The 16,321-nt window shown below is 33.1% G+C and overlaps 1 protein-coding gene across 3 annotated transcripts in view; it reads left to right on the top strand.

The window, feature by feature from the left end:
• The window catches only part of LOC108914933 (protein TANC2), a 376,447-nt gene that overhangs the window by 342,331 nt on the left and 17,795 nt on the right, over window positions 1–16,321 (top strand). For all 3 annotated transcript variants that reach the window (XM_018720867.2, XM_018720862.2, XM_018720865.2), the window contains exons 3-4: window positions 5,315–5,509; window positions 15,529–15,683. In XM_018720867.2, the coding sequence (XP_018576383.1) occupies window positions 5,315–5,509; window positions 15,529–15,683 (350 nt within the window). The remainder of the gene's footprint in view (window positions 1–5,314; window positions 5,510–15,528; window positions 15,684–16,321) is intronic.

Genomic DNA, 16,321 nt, shown 5'->3' with positions numbered 1-16,321 from the left:
GTATGAGGCCTATTTCTTTATTGTCTGCTATCGAACTTGTTTGTTCAAATTTGACAACTAATTGACTTCATAGTTGTTTCATTCGGTGCATTCCTTCTACCGAAAATTCCACGTAATTTATGCACAGTCTCAGCTACACACTCTCCGTACTTGTAATGAATAATTTTTACAATTTTCACTCGCACAATACTACCAACTCTTCAAAATGAAAATAGCGCACAATTCAAATCTTGCGTTACTTTTGGGACACCTTTTATTTTATTGTTTTAGAGGTCATATTTTCTCAGAACGCATAGAAGTTTTGGCAAGGAACAGCGGAAATCTCATTTCGACTTTCCTCATAAATTCATATTAACAGACACTAAAATAAAATCAGATTTTCTCAGAACTGGAGCAAATTCTGCATTACTGATTTTTTAAACTTAAATATCTTCAGAGATATTGCAAGAATAGAAATAGGAAACAAGGTTTTATTGGTCCCCTAAAGATGCGTGTCCACTGCACTCAAGAACAGTTCGCGAGCAATTAATCGTTAACGTCTATATAAAAAAAAAAGTTTAAAACCTAATTCTCATGCTAATACTTCCAGGTCATGAATTTGAAGTTGTTTCGGTATTCTCCTTAAGCATCAAAAAATTTTCATTCGTCACTTCGTAAGTGGTACAAAGTGCGAAGTTTTCTACGTCTCTGTGTACATCAATCTGAAGTTACATTTACAATGTTACTCGAGCTACTCGCGATCTTCGTTCGTCATACGAACTGTTCGTGATATGTTTGCTGGTCGATAGGCACCTTAACAAACGTGTGACTGAAATTTACGGCAGAAAATGATTGTATTAAAAGAACTGTTACTTCGCGCGAACGGTTAAATACCAATAAAGGAATGTCGCAAACTGCCACATTGCTCTGAATTTAGATGGCAAAATTTTCTTTAATATATGCCCATGCCATTTGTTTGTTATTTTGTCATTGTCCAGTTGAATTATCATATAAAATTAATTTTTTATGTAAAATGATACCCACATACTTGCACAGCAGTATTTGCATGACCACTTTTGAAATTCCAGTACTATATAAATCATTCAAAATTAATGGAGTCGGGTATATAATAATAGCAATTTCATTGCATCGGTGATATCATGATTTGGTAGTCCCAAGTGGATTCAAATGAACTGAATTGTTATCGATTTAAATTTAAATAAAAATAATATTTTTCATAAAAAATATCTGGACTGCAAAAATTTCTTACGTAAAAGGTTATCAGTTCAAGGGAAAGCCGCATTCCTCTCTGCAATGAAACGCCTTTTATAAGGAAAAAGTGCCGAAATACGAAACACATTAACGTAAGAAATGCCATTAATTATTGGTAAACACGGGCGATATATAACAGCCGAAGTGCTTTAACGACTGGGCGACGCTTCGAGTGCATTTTGGAAAAAAGATTTATGCATACCGTACTTGCGGGTATTTATTTTTCCCTAAAACTCGTTTTTTGGCCACATTTAGTGAAATACGATACCGCTTATCGAGGTCCCTTGTGGCATATGGTCCGAGCAATAAATAAAAATCATTGGATAATTTGAATTTTACGTACCAAGAGTAAATGTAGAAGAAAATTATTTCTGTCGCACAGCTGCAAAAAAATACGTTAATTTATTAAATTTCTTTTTCAGAATATATCTTCAAAACTACTTCAAATTGGGTAATATTAAAAATGTTTCCCTAAATTGTCATCAAATTAAATTATATATGTTCTTTGATACCAAATATCTACTTTGTTAAAGAGGCTACTCCATAGTCGTTAATAATAATTATCTAAAATGAAAAAAGTACTAAATAATGGAAAAAGCATACTACATATTTAATTAAATATTGTTGCAAAAAATTATCTGGGATTCCTGTTTATAATAACTATAATAAATATTACTTTGGACACAGATCAACACCAAAATTAGCAAGGATAGATTAACCAGCATATTTCTGCATTTTCAGGAATTTTGAAATATTGTTCCCAATAATCCCAATACAAATTTTTGAATTGACATGTAGTAGGAATGAAGTTATACTGATGGCTAAATATGTATTTCAACATAAATCGAAAGGTCAGTTAAAATATTAAAACATTTTAGCTAATTGCTCATTTCCTCAACTATTCAGACTAGGCGGAAATAGGTCCAGTTTCTACGCCATTACCATATCTGTTACATATGTTGATATTTGTTGTTAGTGTTTTCCGAAATGTTTACGTGAAAATATTGTTTAGAACATGCACCGAAAGATTTAAAAAGGTATTATTTTCTAATTAAATAACTATCATTTCCATATAAAATATGTTTTAATGTACGAAATTAAGTTTTCCTTTTGTGTCTTATTTAGTACAAATAATTACGTAAAACAAATTATGTAATTTGATGTAAAGTAAACAATCGGTAAGTCTACGCTGTGAATTTATTTTTCAGTGCCATTCTTAAAAATGAATATTTCATATTATAGGTATATTTAAAACTGAATCTTTCATATAGCTATAGCATATCAGTAACATAAAGAAGTGTTGAAATAAAAATTGCACCAGTTCAATTTCTTTGAATTTTTAAATAATTTTCTATTATAGTTACAGAATGTCCAATTTATTTGGGTGGTGCCTAATTTTTTCAAATGGAACACATTATATAGATGTTATTTTATTTTCAAGTTTCTCGTTGAATTTACGACCTACTTTGGTAAACATAGGGTGTATTTAGTACTCAACCTGAGGCTAAATATACCTTTTCGGTGTTATTTGAGATTTTTTTTAATGGCTTTTACAAAATCCTCGAAAATATCTATCTTATGCATTACCTACTTGATATACTTTAATTAATGAAAACTTGTGGTAAATTTGACAAACACGAATGTGAAATTGGATCTCTTTGAAGATTTTAAGAAATATTAGGGTCTATTTAACAGCACTATTTCTGATCTAAATACCAAAAGTCAACATATTCCAGATAAATGAATTGCTATAGTCCCTTATTCTCTCAATCTCACAAAATCTTACTTTCTTTCGTGCGGAAAATTTATTCTTCGCTTCCTACAATAATGCAAAATCGAAAAAAGCAAGTTTTCAGTAACTTTAAACCACAAATTCTTCAAAGTACTGCCTAAGTACTAAGAATTTTAGAGACATCCTATATGCGCAAAAAAACGATAGATATTTCGAATAATTGTTATTGTAGATCGTTTAAGTGTTTTTTCAATAATATTTTGTTTTCTTTAATCATTATTAATCATTAATCATTATTTTATTATTATTATTATTAAAAAAAATCAAAATATCTGTAACTAAAAAAAAAAATTACACAGGTCAACATTTGATCTAGGGACCGTCGTCAGAAAAGACTATGGTATATAAGGGTTTTTTGGGTCGCTGATCACGAATCCGAGGTTAAGCTCCATCACATCAGGTTCAAGGTGATTTGAAGGTCAAATCAAGAAATGACCTCCAAAAAATCTGAAAAAATGCATGCTTATGTTTTAGAGGTCACTGAACCCGAATTTTTTTTTACCAGTTTAACTTTTCTATCTAAAATACTTCATGAATGACCTTGAAATGACCTTGAATGACCTTTATGGTGTATCGTAGTGTAAACAAACCTCGAATTCGGGTTCAGTGACCTCTAAAACATAAACATGAATTTTTTCAGATTTTTTGGAGGTAATTTATTGATTTGAGCTTCAAATCACCTTGAACCTGATGTGATGGAGCTTAACCGACCTCGGTTTCCTGATCAGCGACCCAAAAAACCCCTATATACCATAGTCACTTCTGACAATTGTCCCTAGATCAAATGTTGACCTGTGTTATTGATCTTACTAGAGCTATGGATCGTCTTAAATAGAACACATGTATGGTAAGAATTATCAAGCTTAATAAAAGGTAATTTCTGCATATGTCAGTTCAGCTAATTAGTGCTCTAAATCCAAGGCGAAAGTATTGTAATCGTCCATTTAATTGTTTTTCAATAGTCAAGTATAATTTATTATAAAAATGTTAAACTAGTTGTTAGTTAGACAGTTGTAAAGTAATACTGAACTTAATTTGATTATATTTTGTTAAATCTAAATTAATTATAAAATATCAGGCTGCCATGACCCAGTAAACTCTGTGGATTTTGTACATTCTAATTGTGATTAATTAATTAATTATATTTATCCCGCGTTAAATATAGAAACTTGACCTTTTAAATCCATTTTCCGTTCGTATTCAACCGCATGCCAGAAGTGTATGGTCTAGCTCAAGCAGATCTATATTTTACAATAATAGCCGCACTTTTCTGCATAAGCCTCTGTATAATATAAATCACAAGCCAATTATTCCACGGTACTGGAATTATGCCACGGGATGTCGTAAATTAATATTAACAATATAAAATAGTAACCGCCAGTGAAGCTTTGATTATACGGCTAATGTGATCCAACTAATTGAAAAGTTCTGAGTCATTACGATTCACCATTCTTCCGAGATTGAATCGCGTTATACTCGTAAATAGGTACGCTCTTTTGTAATCCGCAACAGTAAAAGGCAAACTCTCCACTGGCAGGAAGAATCTATTTTTAGGCGATTAAATAGTTTAATGCTAATGCAATCCAAGTCGTGTTGTGCTCGCTGAGCCCGGAGCTAGCTCAAATCTGACCCATGAGAAACTAGAAACTATTGTTATTAATTAGGAAAGAGCAACTTCGGCCGATCCCTCGGTGTGTAAGATCTACTTACTCGCCGTCGTAGCCTCGCTTTTGAACTAATGGTGATCTCGTTTTCTCGGTGCCACATCGGCATTGCTTCAAAAGAACGTCTCCTAAATAAACAAAATACAAATGTTTTATCATGTTCCAGTTGTATTAATGATCATCTCCCCTGAAATCTTTACAATCACGTTGCAAGTTAATTTAAAATGAAATGTTCCCAAGTTAATGTTTAATACTGCTAGATCAAAACAACTCAATTAAAAATACAAAAGAAATATTATTCTTTGTCACACTTAATCTTTGAAGGATTCTCAAAGGATAGTTAATGGTTTTGTCATTTGTTTCTATGTCTTCATTTCTTTACCTGAATTCAATGTGAATCCTATTTTACATAAAACTGTAATTAAATAAAAATGTAATAAAATTCCTTCATCGGAGATGAATCATCCATTATTTAAACAATGTTTAAACCTAAACTTAATGGAATATCTTGCATGAAATATCAGCCTGTTGTTACTTTTCAAAATTTTTTCTTAAGCTAACCATAAAAGGTAAAGGATATTGTACTGACTCCTGACTCTCTTTCCAGATCTGGCAGCAATAAGGAGACTACTGGATACAGAGAACTCGGCAGGAATAATCTGCCCGAGTTGCGACATGCCTTTCGACAAGGGTAAGAAGCGGAGGCTCATCGACAATTGTGGACATGAAAGGTGCTACTCATGTATGTTCACCAACGAGGTGTGCCCACTATGTTCCGGAAACAATTCCACGACTCAAAATGGTAAGCTATAAAGTATATCACTTCGGGTCAATAATTTACAGTTAGCGCTATGCTACTATTGATATTGATGACGTGCTTAACAATAACCTATCCTAACCTATTGTGTGCTAAATAGAAGCGACTTGTCCGTTGTTCGGTTGGACGTTTGTTTAACGCCGCCTTTGACCAAATATGTTGCAGCCAAAAACGGTAACAAGTTGCTGAATCGTACGATATTTGTCGTATACTAACATTCTTTGAATATGATATCTGCTAATACCTATGTTTTCTGACCTTTTCCTGAGTGACATATTTGGATGACTTTGACATTGACAAGGAAATATCCATGGTAATTATATGGTATACAGGGTGTTTCAGTTCGAGTGAATCAAATTTTAACCACAGATAGAACTCGATAAGTAATTAAGAATTGCCTTATAAACCAAGGTTCTATGTCTCACCGTTTTCGCTCTACAGGGCCGTATTGGTCGGTTTTTTACATCATATTATTTATTATATTTCTGGTATGGTTGTAACAATTTGATTCAAATCTGGTATGATGTTAATACTTACGAATGTCTATAATTTACTACAAAATTTACAAATTTTTTGTAGGTTAGTGGCGTAGAAACGGGTAGGGTAGCGGGATTTTTTGCCCCAACTTCTATGCCAATGACCTAATACTTATTTGGGGTAAATTTTTAGATTCCTTGGACAATTTGGCATAATACTTGTTTGAAATCGGTAAAGTGTCTCGTTCTGCCGAAAATCTCAATAATGTGGGAGGCCGTTCTTCTGATAAGGAATCAAGAATCAAGTTTAGTTCAGTTTAGCAGTTATTAAATTACGGTTGAAAACAATATTAAACAATACGTCTCTACACTTCGTATATTATTTTTATAGCATTTATAGTGTGGTGAGTTTCCTTTCTGAGCTCTGTTTTATGTTGCACTACAGTGCGGTACACATTCAATGATACCTCCTTTACATTTCATTTATGCTATTCTGAAACTATTATAAGTATTTTTGCTAATTTAACGTTTCATTTATGTCAAATTAGATATAATTTGTTTAAAAAAATTACACCCCTCATTGACAATTGATGTGAGGCTCATATTGTAAGTCTGCGCTTTGGGAGTATGTATTCACAAAGATTGCTATGCAAAACATAACAATAATGACATTATCTGTCATCAGGAATTGTTATTTAATTATAAAGATTTGCAACAGTACTTACCATTTGTCAAAATATGGATGAATATTCAAGTGAAGAATACGCTGATATGATTTTTGTGTACGGATATTGTCATGGTCGTGCTCGAGAAGCAGAAAGAGAATATCGGAGAATGTTTCCAAATCGTCGGCGTCATCCCTCTTTTGGCGTATTTATAAGAACCTTTAGAAGACTGCGACAAACAGGTTCTGTGCAAGTAAGAAAAAATCAAGAAGGTAGAGGATATCGTAATATTCAACAGTACGAGGAAAATATTATCGAACGGGTAGTTGATACTCCTGAATTGAGTGTGAGACAAATCGGACGCGAATTACAGATACCCCACGTATCTGTATGGAGGGTCCTTCATCAAGAGCTGCTACATCCATATCATTACCAGCAAGTGCAACATTTACAAGAAGGTGACAACCTTCAACGATTACAATTTTGCAACTGGATCCTCCAAAATTTGACGGAAGATCCACTCTTTTTACAAAATATTATTTGGAGCGATGAAAGCCTTTTTCCTAAAAATGGACTGAATAATTTTAGAAACTTACATCAATGGTCATTACAAAATCCCCATTTAACAAGAAGAAGGGCCTTTCAGCGCAGATTTAAGATTAATATGTGGGGAGTAATTTTTCGAAACAAATTATTTCTTTTTGAAATAAATGGTATACTGAATGGGCAAAGATATTTAGAATTGCTACAGAATTCCACACATGAAATTCTAGACGAGGTGCCATTAAATGAAAGACAATACGTTTATTTCCAACAGGATGGTGCACCTCCGCACAATGCAAGAGATGTTAGTGCATGGTTAACGGAAAACTATGGACATAGGTGGATAGGAAATAGAGGACCAATACATTGGCCACCGCGATCCCCAGACCTTAATCCAATTGATTTTTTTGTATGGGGTCATATAAAACAGCTTGTTTACCGCACTGTCGCGCAAGATGAAAATGATCTCAGAGAAAGAATCCACGATGCTGCAGATGCAATAAATAATACAGAAGGGATTATGTTTGATGTCTATCAGTCGTTGGTTCGGCGATGCAGAGCATGTATAAGAGCCAATGGGGGTCATTTTGAACATGTTATTTAATATTGTTTTATGTTAGTGTTATTTGTTATGTTGTTATTTACCGTTTTGTATTATTACTTAAAATTGTAAAAACCGTACCTACAAACTATTACCTATTATTAGCATCTAAGATACAGCAATAAGAAAAAGAATATTTCATTGTTTGCTGTTAACATTTTTACATGAAACGTTCCATTTTAATTTAATACATAATATTAAAGTAATATTACTTTGAAATGTATTTGCTATCATTACGAAACTAAATGCTTTATCAGAAGAACGGCCTCCCACATTATTGAGATTTTCGGCAGAACGAGACACTTTACCGATTTCAAACAAGTATTATGCCAAATTGTCCAAGGAATCTAAAAATTTACCCCAAATAAGTATTAGGTCATTGGCGTAGAAGTTGGGGCAAAAAAATCCCGCTACCCTACCCGTTTCTACGCCACTGACCTACAAAAAATTTTGTAGTAAATTATAGACATTCGTAAGTATTAACATCATACCAGATTTAAATCAAATTGTTACAACCATACCAGAGATATCATAAATAATATGATGTAAAAAACCGACCAATACGGCCCTGTAGAGCAAAAACGGTGAGACATAGAACCTTGGTTTATAAGACAATTCTTAATTACTTATCGAGTTCTATCTGTGGTTAAAATTTGATTCACTCGAACTGAAACACCCTGTATATGTAAAATAGTTAAAAATTGCGGCATCTTATTTGTAAAATGTGATTATTCTTCTTTTCTAACTAAATCCCGTTTTGAATCATAGACCAATATTCTATATTTATGGTGATGCGTTCTATAGCGTCGGATAAAAATAAAAACGATTTATTCAATTTATCTTACAACATTTTTCTTCAAAACTGATATACAATTTTTTAACTATAAACTTAGTTTTGTTAGACCACACCGATGCAATACCAAACTATTCGATTCACGTAAACAGTAACTGCAGGTGGAATAGAAAAGCAGTTCCAATAATTAAGTATGTACGCGGGTACTTCGCAATCAGTATGATTTAAATCGATTCATCGATCGCTTACTTAATAATCCGTGACCATGATTCAAATCGGCCTGCCGCGGAACTGCCATTTTATTAAACAAATACACATCGGACGTAAATAGGTCACTTGATCCTTTCCCAGTCCCACGGCATTTCGACCGCACGGCCGCAAAACAAATCGAGAAATAAGCGTTTTTTTGCCGGGATAATTTAGTAATTTAGGAGTTGATTGCCTTTTTAGCCCGGGGGCATCTTCTCAACAGGTATATGCTCTTAAGGCTGTCTATCCCTGAAAATGTCACGGTGATGTGGCGGTTTCGCTGTGGCCGATCACTCTTGCGCCGCTCTCGGGTCACTTAATGACAGCTCACCTTTCAATTAATCGTACCGTGAAGTTGTGTAACGGGGCAACGGGATATACAGGGTAGGGCCTCTCTCAGAGTTGAGCGTAGTTTATTTGTTTGCATTTGCCGCTACTCAACAGAATATGTGAAATATTCCAACTACGGAGTTACACTTTGGATATTATACGAAATGAGAAGAAAAAGGAAAATAAACCAATTTTTTATTACTAAAGAAATTTTGGAGGCTGATATAGCTTACCTTGCAGGACCGCAGTAGAAGTGATAAAGACAGAAGAATTGAATAATAAAGGAAATACCTTTTGGGCAAAAACTTTACTTGGGTCTAGTAAATATAGTTTTAATTTAATAAAGGTTTTATATTACATATTTAAATATATGAACAAATTGCCTCTACCCATCTGAAATTCGTGCACTATATAGATTTGGTTACTCTGGATAAACAAAGATTGATTTGGATAAACAAAGATAAGTCGAAAGTCAATGTTACAATTACATTTTGCAATAGTTTGTACCTCTTCAAATTGCCTGGCTAAAGGCATTACTGAAAACATTTTCCAATGCGATGTATATACGAAGAGTGAAAAAAAGAAGTGGGTTCATATGAAACCCTTGGGGTACACCAGAAATAACAAGTATATGTGAAGATGTACAATTGTTAATTTTTACACAATGAAATCGATTGACAATGTAAAATGAGGCTATTGATTATAGGATTTTAAAAGAAACTATGACTTTCAAGATAGGTATTTTATTACATGAATCGTTCAAATGATCATTTTAGATGAAAAAACCGCGGANGGGTCTAGTAAATATAGTTTTAATTTAATAAAGGTTTTATATTACATATTTAAATATATGAACAAATTGCCTCTACCCATCTGAAATTCGTGCACTATATAGATTTGGTTACTCTGGATAAACAAAGATTGATTTGGATAAACAAAGATAAGTCGAAAGTCAATGTTACAATTACATTTTGCAATAGTTTATACCTCTTCAAATTGCCTGGCTAAAGGCATTACTGAAAACATTTTCCAATGCCATGTATATACGAAGAGTGAAAAAAAAAGAAGTGGGCTGATATGAAACCCTTGGGGTACACCAGAAATAACAAGTATATGTGAAGATGTACAATTGTTAATTTTTACACAATGAAATCGATTGAGAATGTAAAATTTGATCCCTCTTTAGGCTATTGATTATAGGATTTTAAATGAAACTATGACTTTCAAGATAGGTATTTTATTACTTGAATCGTTCAAATAATCATTTTAGATGAAAAAACCGCGGAGTACTATTAAATTAGAGAGGGTGGAAGTTGGAGATAGGGGTGAAAATGCACCCCTTTCAGTTTTTTAATTGTAGCTCGAAAACGAAGCAAAATTTCGTTATAGTTCACAGGAAAAATTATTTAGAGAATTGAATTTCCCATCGAAAAAGCTTATTTAAAAAATTTAAAAGGAAAATTTTATGCAAAAAATCGTTTATAAACAATTTAAAAGAACGCAAAAAATTCGATTTTTTTATTTTTTTACTTTTCTGCCTCTAATTTTTTTTTTTGAGTAAAGATAGGCATTGCTTCATAAAAAAAAGTAGATAAAATTTCCTTCAAAAAAAGATTGTACAGTACTATTGGATGAAAATTGACTGATATATGGCCGCTCAAACTTAGCCAATTTTTCGATTTTCGTTCAAGGATTTTCATCACACGACTTGCTCGAAGGATCATTAATAAAAAACCGCAAGGTGCTATTAAATTAGAGAGTTGAAATTGAAGATAGGGGTGAAAATACACTTTTGCAGTTTTTTAAATATAAAACGAAATTGAAGCAAAATTTCATTATAGTTTATAGGAAAAATTTTTTTGAGGATTGAATTTCACATCGAAGTGGCTTATTTAAAAAATTTAAAAGAAAAATTTTATGCAAAAAATCGCTAATAAACAATTAAAAAAAAAACAAAAAATACTCCGGTTTTTTTTTCATTTTTTATTCAGTTACTGTTGTTATAACCAACAATATTAATTGTTCATTACTTTAGATCAAGACTTTTTGTTCTATGCTGTTTAAATATCCCCTCAATGAAATCCAAAAGACCTACGTACGCCTCTGGCTGTCACTTAACACGGAATCCGTAATGGTGGTCTCTAGACCGTCCTCTAGATAACATGGTCTTGATTGACACGGACTTTTCTTTTTACCTGATGCCGACGTGCAAAACTATTTTTCTCACAGTGAATATGTCGACGGGAGAATTTATTTTTTAGGTGAAGTTACACTCCTTTATTGCGAAACTAAACCGCTAAATTACGCTGCCACCCAGCATTCTCTTTTACTTTTTTCCCCGGCTCCAATTGTGCGATTTTGAATCGAGTTAATTTGTTATGGTTATTGTGCAACATGCATATTGTACCTACCGGACAGTATGTACGAAAAAGAAAGTAATGCGAGTGTGTTAATTGAAAAACCTGAAATATCCACCTGTATTCAAAATAATTCTCATTAAATGATGGAATGAATATATGAAACATGTCTAGGTCTTCAAAATTGGAAATTAGCTTTAAAATTGTATACCTGAATAGAGGCGTTCATAATTATTGAATAAATCTGACGATAATCTTTAACAAAATTAATTCAATTCATTTAACTATGTATTAGTTGAATGCTAGTTGGCTATATGTATTATGAAATATAATTAATTTATTTCGAAGAATTCGCTAACGAAATAGATTTGAATAGATAAATATGGAATTTTAACGGTAATGTTCTAACAGACACATAATTTGTTCTAATATTATTCTAAAGTAAAAGTAGTATACACTAGTATTCTATTGATTCGTTATTGAATATTTTTATTTAAAAAAAAATATCAATTAATCTCTGTCGTCGTTATTAAAAACATTAGTCAAAGCGGTAGCAAATATTTTCTCTCAGGATTTTTTCTTCTAAATAAGTATTATATAATTATTTCCGAGAAATTTAAAAAAAAATACTAGTCAAATTAGTTCCACAAAAGGTGGTTAAAATCATATTATTTTAATTACAGTTATATAGTTCACGCAACTATTGTTTGCGACAACAAAGTTGTGTTAAAATCACCTTCTATGTGTGCAGATAATGTCGATGTAATTATAACTTTCTCCAGATTTTCAATTCAATACCTGAGAAATAAATTAATATCTGATTTAGAAATGTTACATTGCAAAATTTGCAATTTTTCCATTGCAATATGGTAATCGATAATAATTATCGCCAATTTTAACACGCCACATGTTCTTGTTATGAAATAACTAAACCTATTTTCAGAAGCTAATTCAATGTAATTAGTACTCAATTTAAGCAACCTTTTTATGAAAAAAATCTTGTTGCTTTTCATAATGCGTCATTTCGTAATATAGGTATATTGTTAACGGTATTTATTTGAGCTCTCATAGAGGGTGTCCTAGAAAGATTGGGACATCATTTGACCAAAGACTTTTGGAATCAAAATAAAACGACCTAGTTCCACTTATGCCTTTACAAAAGTAAGCACCAACTACGATATAACCTGCTGATGTTGTACTACGAAACAACATTTTTTTAATATCTATATGATACTTGTCCTTGTTTGAGTGTAATTCGTTTTTCTGATGTATTGATTCCAGAAGTATGCCCAGCCATTCTGAGACTTTTTATGATCTGAAACTGTTCTATAGAAATATAAAAGGTATTATTTATTTTATTCTGTTTCATCATCATCTGTAACCCTGCATCCCCAAAGACATCAGTCGCACGGAAATTCATCGACCTCAGCGACCAAGATAGAAGAATCTTGTCCTCTACATAACCATCTTCCTGGATATACTTCATTAAGAAGTTTATACATTCTGAAAGAAATGTTCAGGAGCACCATCGTGCATCTCCATGGACGTTTATTGGCAATTTATTTTGATAGACTCAGTAACATACGTGTTGAATGAGATTCCAATAAACATCATCATTGGGATTATGAAGTTATCTGTCTGGACCAATTAAATAGTCATTAACCTATCCACACGTTAAATTTGAATTCATGTTAAAAATTACTTTCATTATAACGAATAGCGTTAGATTTTTAGTCATCATTGACATATTCATTATGAAAATTGGTAACTCCTGTTAGAATAAAACATAACTCTTAGATAAAAAGAGTTTTCGTATACAAATTTAAATCGTTTCTATAATCATTTCTAATGGTACGAACTATCAATATCAAATTAGTCTTATACTGGTTGGACATAAGTCCTAAGAAGTTGTTCATCATCCGACTGGCGATGCTTTTCAAAACTCTCATTGCTTGTCCCAGCTGTCCTATGCTTGTTGTCGGTTCTTGTTCGACTCTTTGTAGGATAATTTCCTCAGTATTTGTCAGTTTGACTGCACATCGTCCGTCGTCCACAATTATTTTTTCTTTCGATATCAGTGGACTAGTTTCTCGAATTTTCTTCTCAATATTAGCAAAGGTTTATTTACATTCACGTTTCCTGTAATTACGAATGGTTTGCCCGATTTGAAAGTGGTTATCAGTCAATGGAAGATGATTCTCGACCAGGAAGACCTTCGACTTCAACTGATGATTCCCAACGTTCAGAAAGTCAAAGATCTGGTGCATGTAAATCGGCGATTGACTCTATCAGAGAAACTGCAGAATAAGTTAGCTCTTGCCATGAAAAGACTGAGAAGCAGTAAGAAAATCGTGTGAATGTTTGTCGGCAACTTCTTGAACAATCCAATGACGATGAAACATTCATTGAAAGGATCATAACGGGAGAAGAAAGATGAGTTTACGGCTATGACATTGAGACAAAAGTTCATTCATTATAATGGATTAGCAAAGGATCTCAAAGTCCCAAGAAATCACGTCAGTTTCGATCCAATGTCAAGTGATGCTAAATCCATCAGTGTATTGTCTTCCTTCACCCTCCTTACTCGCCAGATCTGACTTCTTGCGATTTTTTTCTTGTTTCCAAAATTAAAATCAGTGCTGAAAAGACGCCGTTTTCATACTATTGATGACATCAGTGCAAAGGCCACTTCAAATGAAGCTATCCAGAACTGCTTCGCGAAATGGAATATATCTCTAGGATAACTGTGTGAATAGGAGACAGGACCAATAATGTATAAAATTATTAATAATGTTTAAAAAAATAAGGTTGGGTACAAATGAACTACTGCAACTTCACTTTACTGAAGTTGCGGTCGATCTTAACCTTAAAAATTACTTTGTTTGCGTATAAATATATATATTTTTAAGAGAGGAACATCAATCAATGTTTTAATCTATAAATGCCAAAAATATTAACCTATTGGTAAATGTGCTACTCATTTATTGTTATGTAATAACTGTACAGTCCGAAGCAGATATCAAAAATGAACAAATATATAACTTCAAACCATTAAAGCAAAAGAAAAGACAAGCCATAACGTGAAATAGGATCTAATATCTCTATATCAAAACCTCCCTCAGATCGCCTAGCCTTCAGCACACATTCTTCCGGTACGTTTATAATACGATTTTGTCTTTTCCTAACCTCTCAGAAAGATTCTATAAGCTGTTCTGATGACATCAGACTCGGTGGTAAAAATTTACAATTCCATCAGATTTTCTGCATATAACGCAACATCACAAATTCTCAACATAATTGACACATTATTCTGAAAACGATAACGTAACAATTCATGTCGGAACAGAATGAAATTAATATCAGAACAATATGTGAAACCAACTTCAAACATAGCTTTCAAAATGTCTGATTCTATTACCTTAAATAATATGCCTACACTTTCGTTTCCATATAGGTAATAATGTTTAACTTGACAAGAAACGCCTTTGTTTGTTTCTTAATGGATTGTAATATCTACTATTATCTTTTTAGCTCTGTTAATAGATTTCATGTTTTGTGTTAATCATAGACCTAAGCTGTCAAAACAATTTTAACCGTTTCAAATAAACGAAAGGAATCGTTCTAATGTAACACAATATCAACTCGCACAAAAAATTAATTTCTATTTGTAGATAGAATTGAATTGTTCGATGTCAATCAGTTGTCCGAATCCTTTTTCGGTTCTTGACAGAATCCCGAGATCGAGGTTCCCGATGGCCGGCGGCGCAAGGCGTATGTTTACTCAACACGATCGCAAATTTCGCCATTATACTGATTGGTGGAATTAAAAATATTTACGGCCGTCAGATTTTGATTTGTTGGGCTTGTTCGCGAAATTACGGGCCGTTATGGGATGCCTTGTGAATAATCGCCGAACTGAAATTTATTACGAATTAAGTCATTACGTTAGAAAGCTGGGAAATCGCCGTTTCATTGAATATTCTTTTCCAGACGGACCCGTAAAGAAGGATATCGGCTGCAATGGACTGAGAGGATCCGAGATCACGCTTTACGGAGAAACGCCACAGATGCAGATCGAGAAAGCCGACAAAATGCAACCCAGAACCAAAGTCAAAACCAATGGACACTTCACCACATACATGCAGGTAAGTTTCAAAGTAAAACGATAGTGGATAGCTAATCAAGAGTATTCCTCACTTTATCAAATTTGCGCTATCGTCTAAAGTAACACTACCCCAAATTACATTTGCACTAAGTTATATCCTAAAACCACGGAGTTCAGGTAGAAAATTTTCGAGCAAGTCTCATATCTGAGTTACGAAAACTAGCGACGTCGCACAGAGCACAGCTGTGTGTGAAAGAGATTGATGGATAATTATATTTACGGGGCACAAGGTTAGGTTAGTGTCTATGGGCATAGCTAGGATTTTTGCTAGGGGTGGGCCCAGAGCTATTAAGCTCTATGGAGGCCTCTAAGGAAAAAAAGAGCTTACGAACTGCAAATCATTAACACTTTTTCGATTGATTCTAAATAGACAGGGTCACGCCACGCAATCAGCGACTTAACGACTTACCGATATAAAATTTCAAAACCTAAACGCTTTTTGAAACTTGCAGCATGCACTATGCTGCAAGAATTGGGGGAGGGGGAGTTTAGATGGGAGCTAAGTGTACTAAAACGCTGATGGCATAGACAACAAAACATTGAATAAAATTAAAACGTTGTAGCGTTCATTCAAAAATTAAATATATAGATACTATGAATAAATTGTTAGTTTAATTA

Source organism: Anoplophora glabripennis, unplaced genomic scaffold (assembly GCF_000390285.2).
Source record: "Anoplophora glabripennis isolate ALB-LARVAE unplaced genomic scaffold, Agla_2.0 scaffold19, whole genome shotgun sequence".
Classification (NCBI taxonomy): Eukaryota; Metazoa; Arthropoda; class Insecta; order Coleoptera; family Cerambycidae; genus Anoplophora; species Anoplophora glabripennis.
Note: the sequence above shows the minus strand (reverse complement) of the source record. Positions and strands in the feature narration are given on the sequence as shown.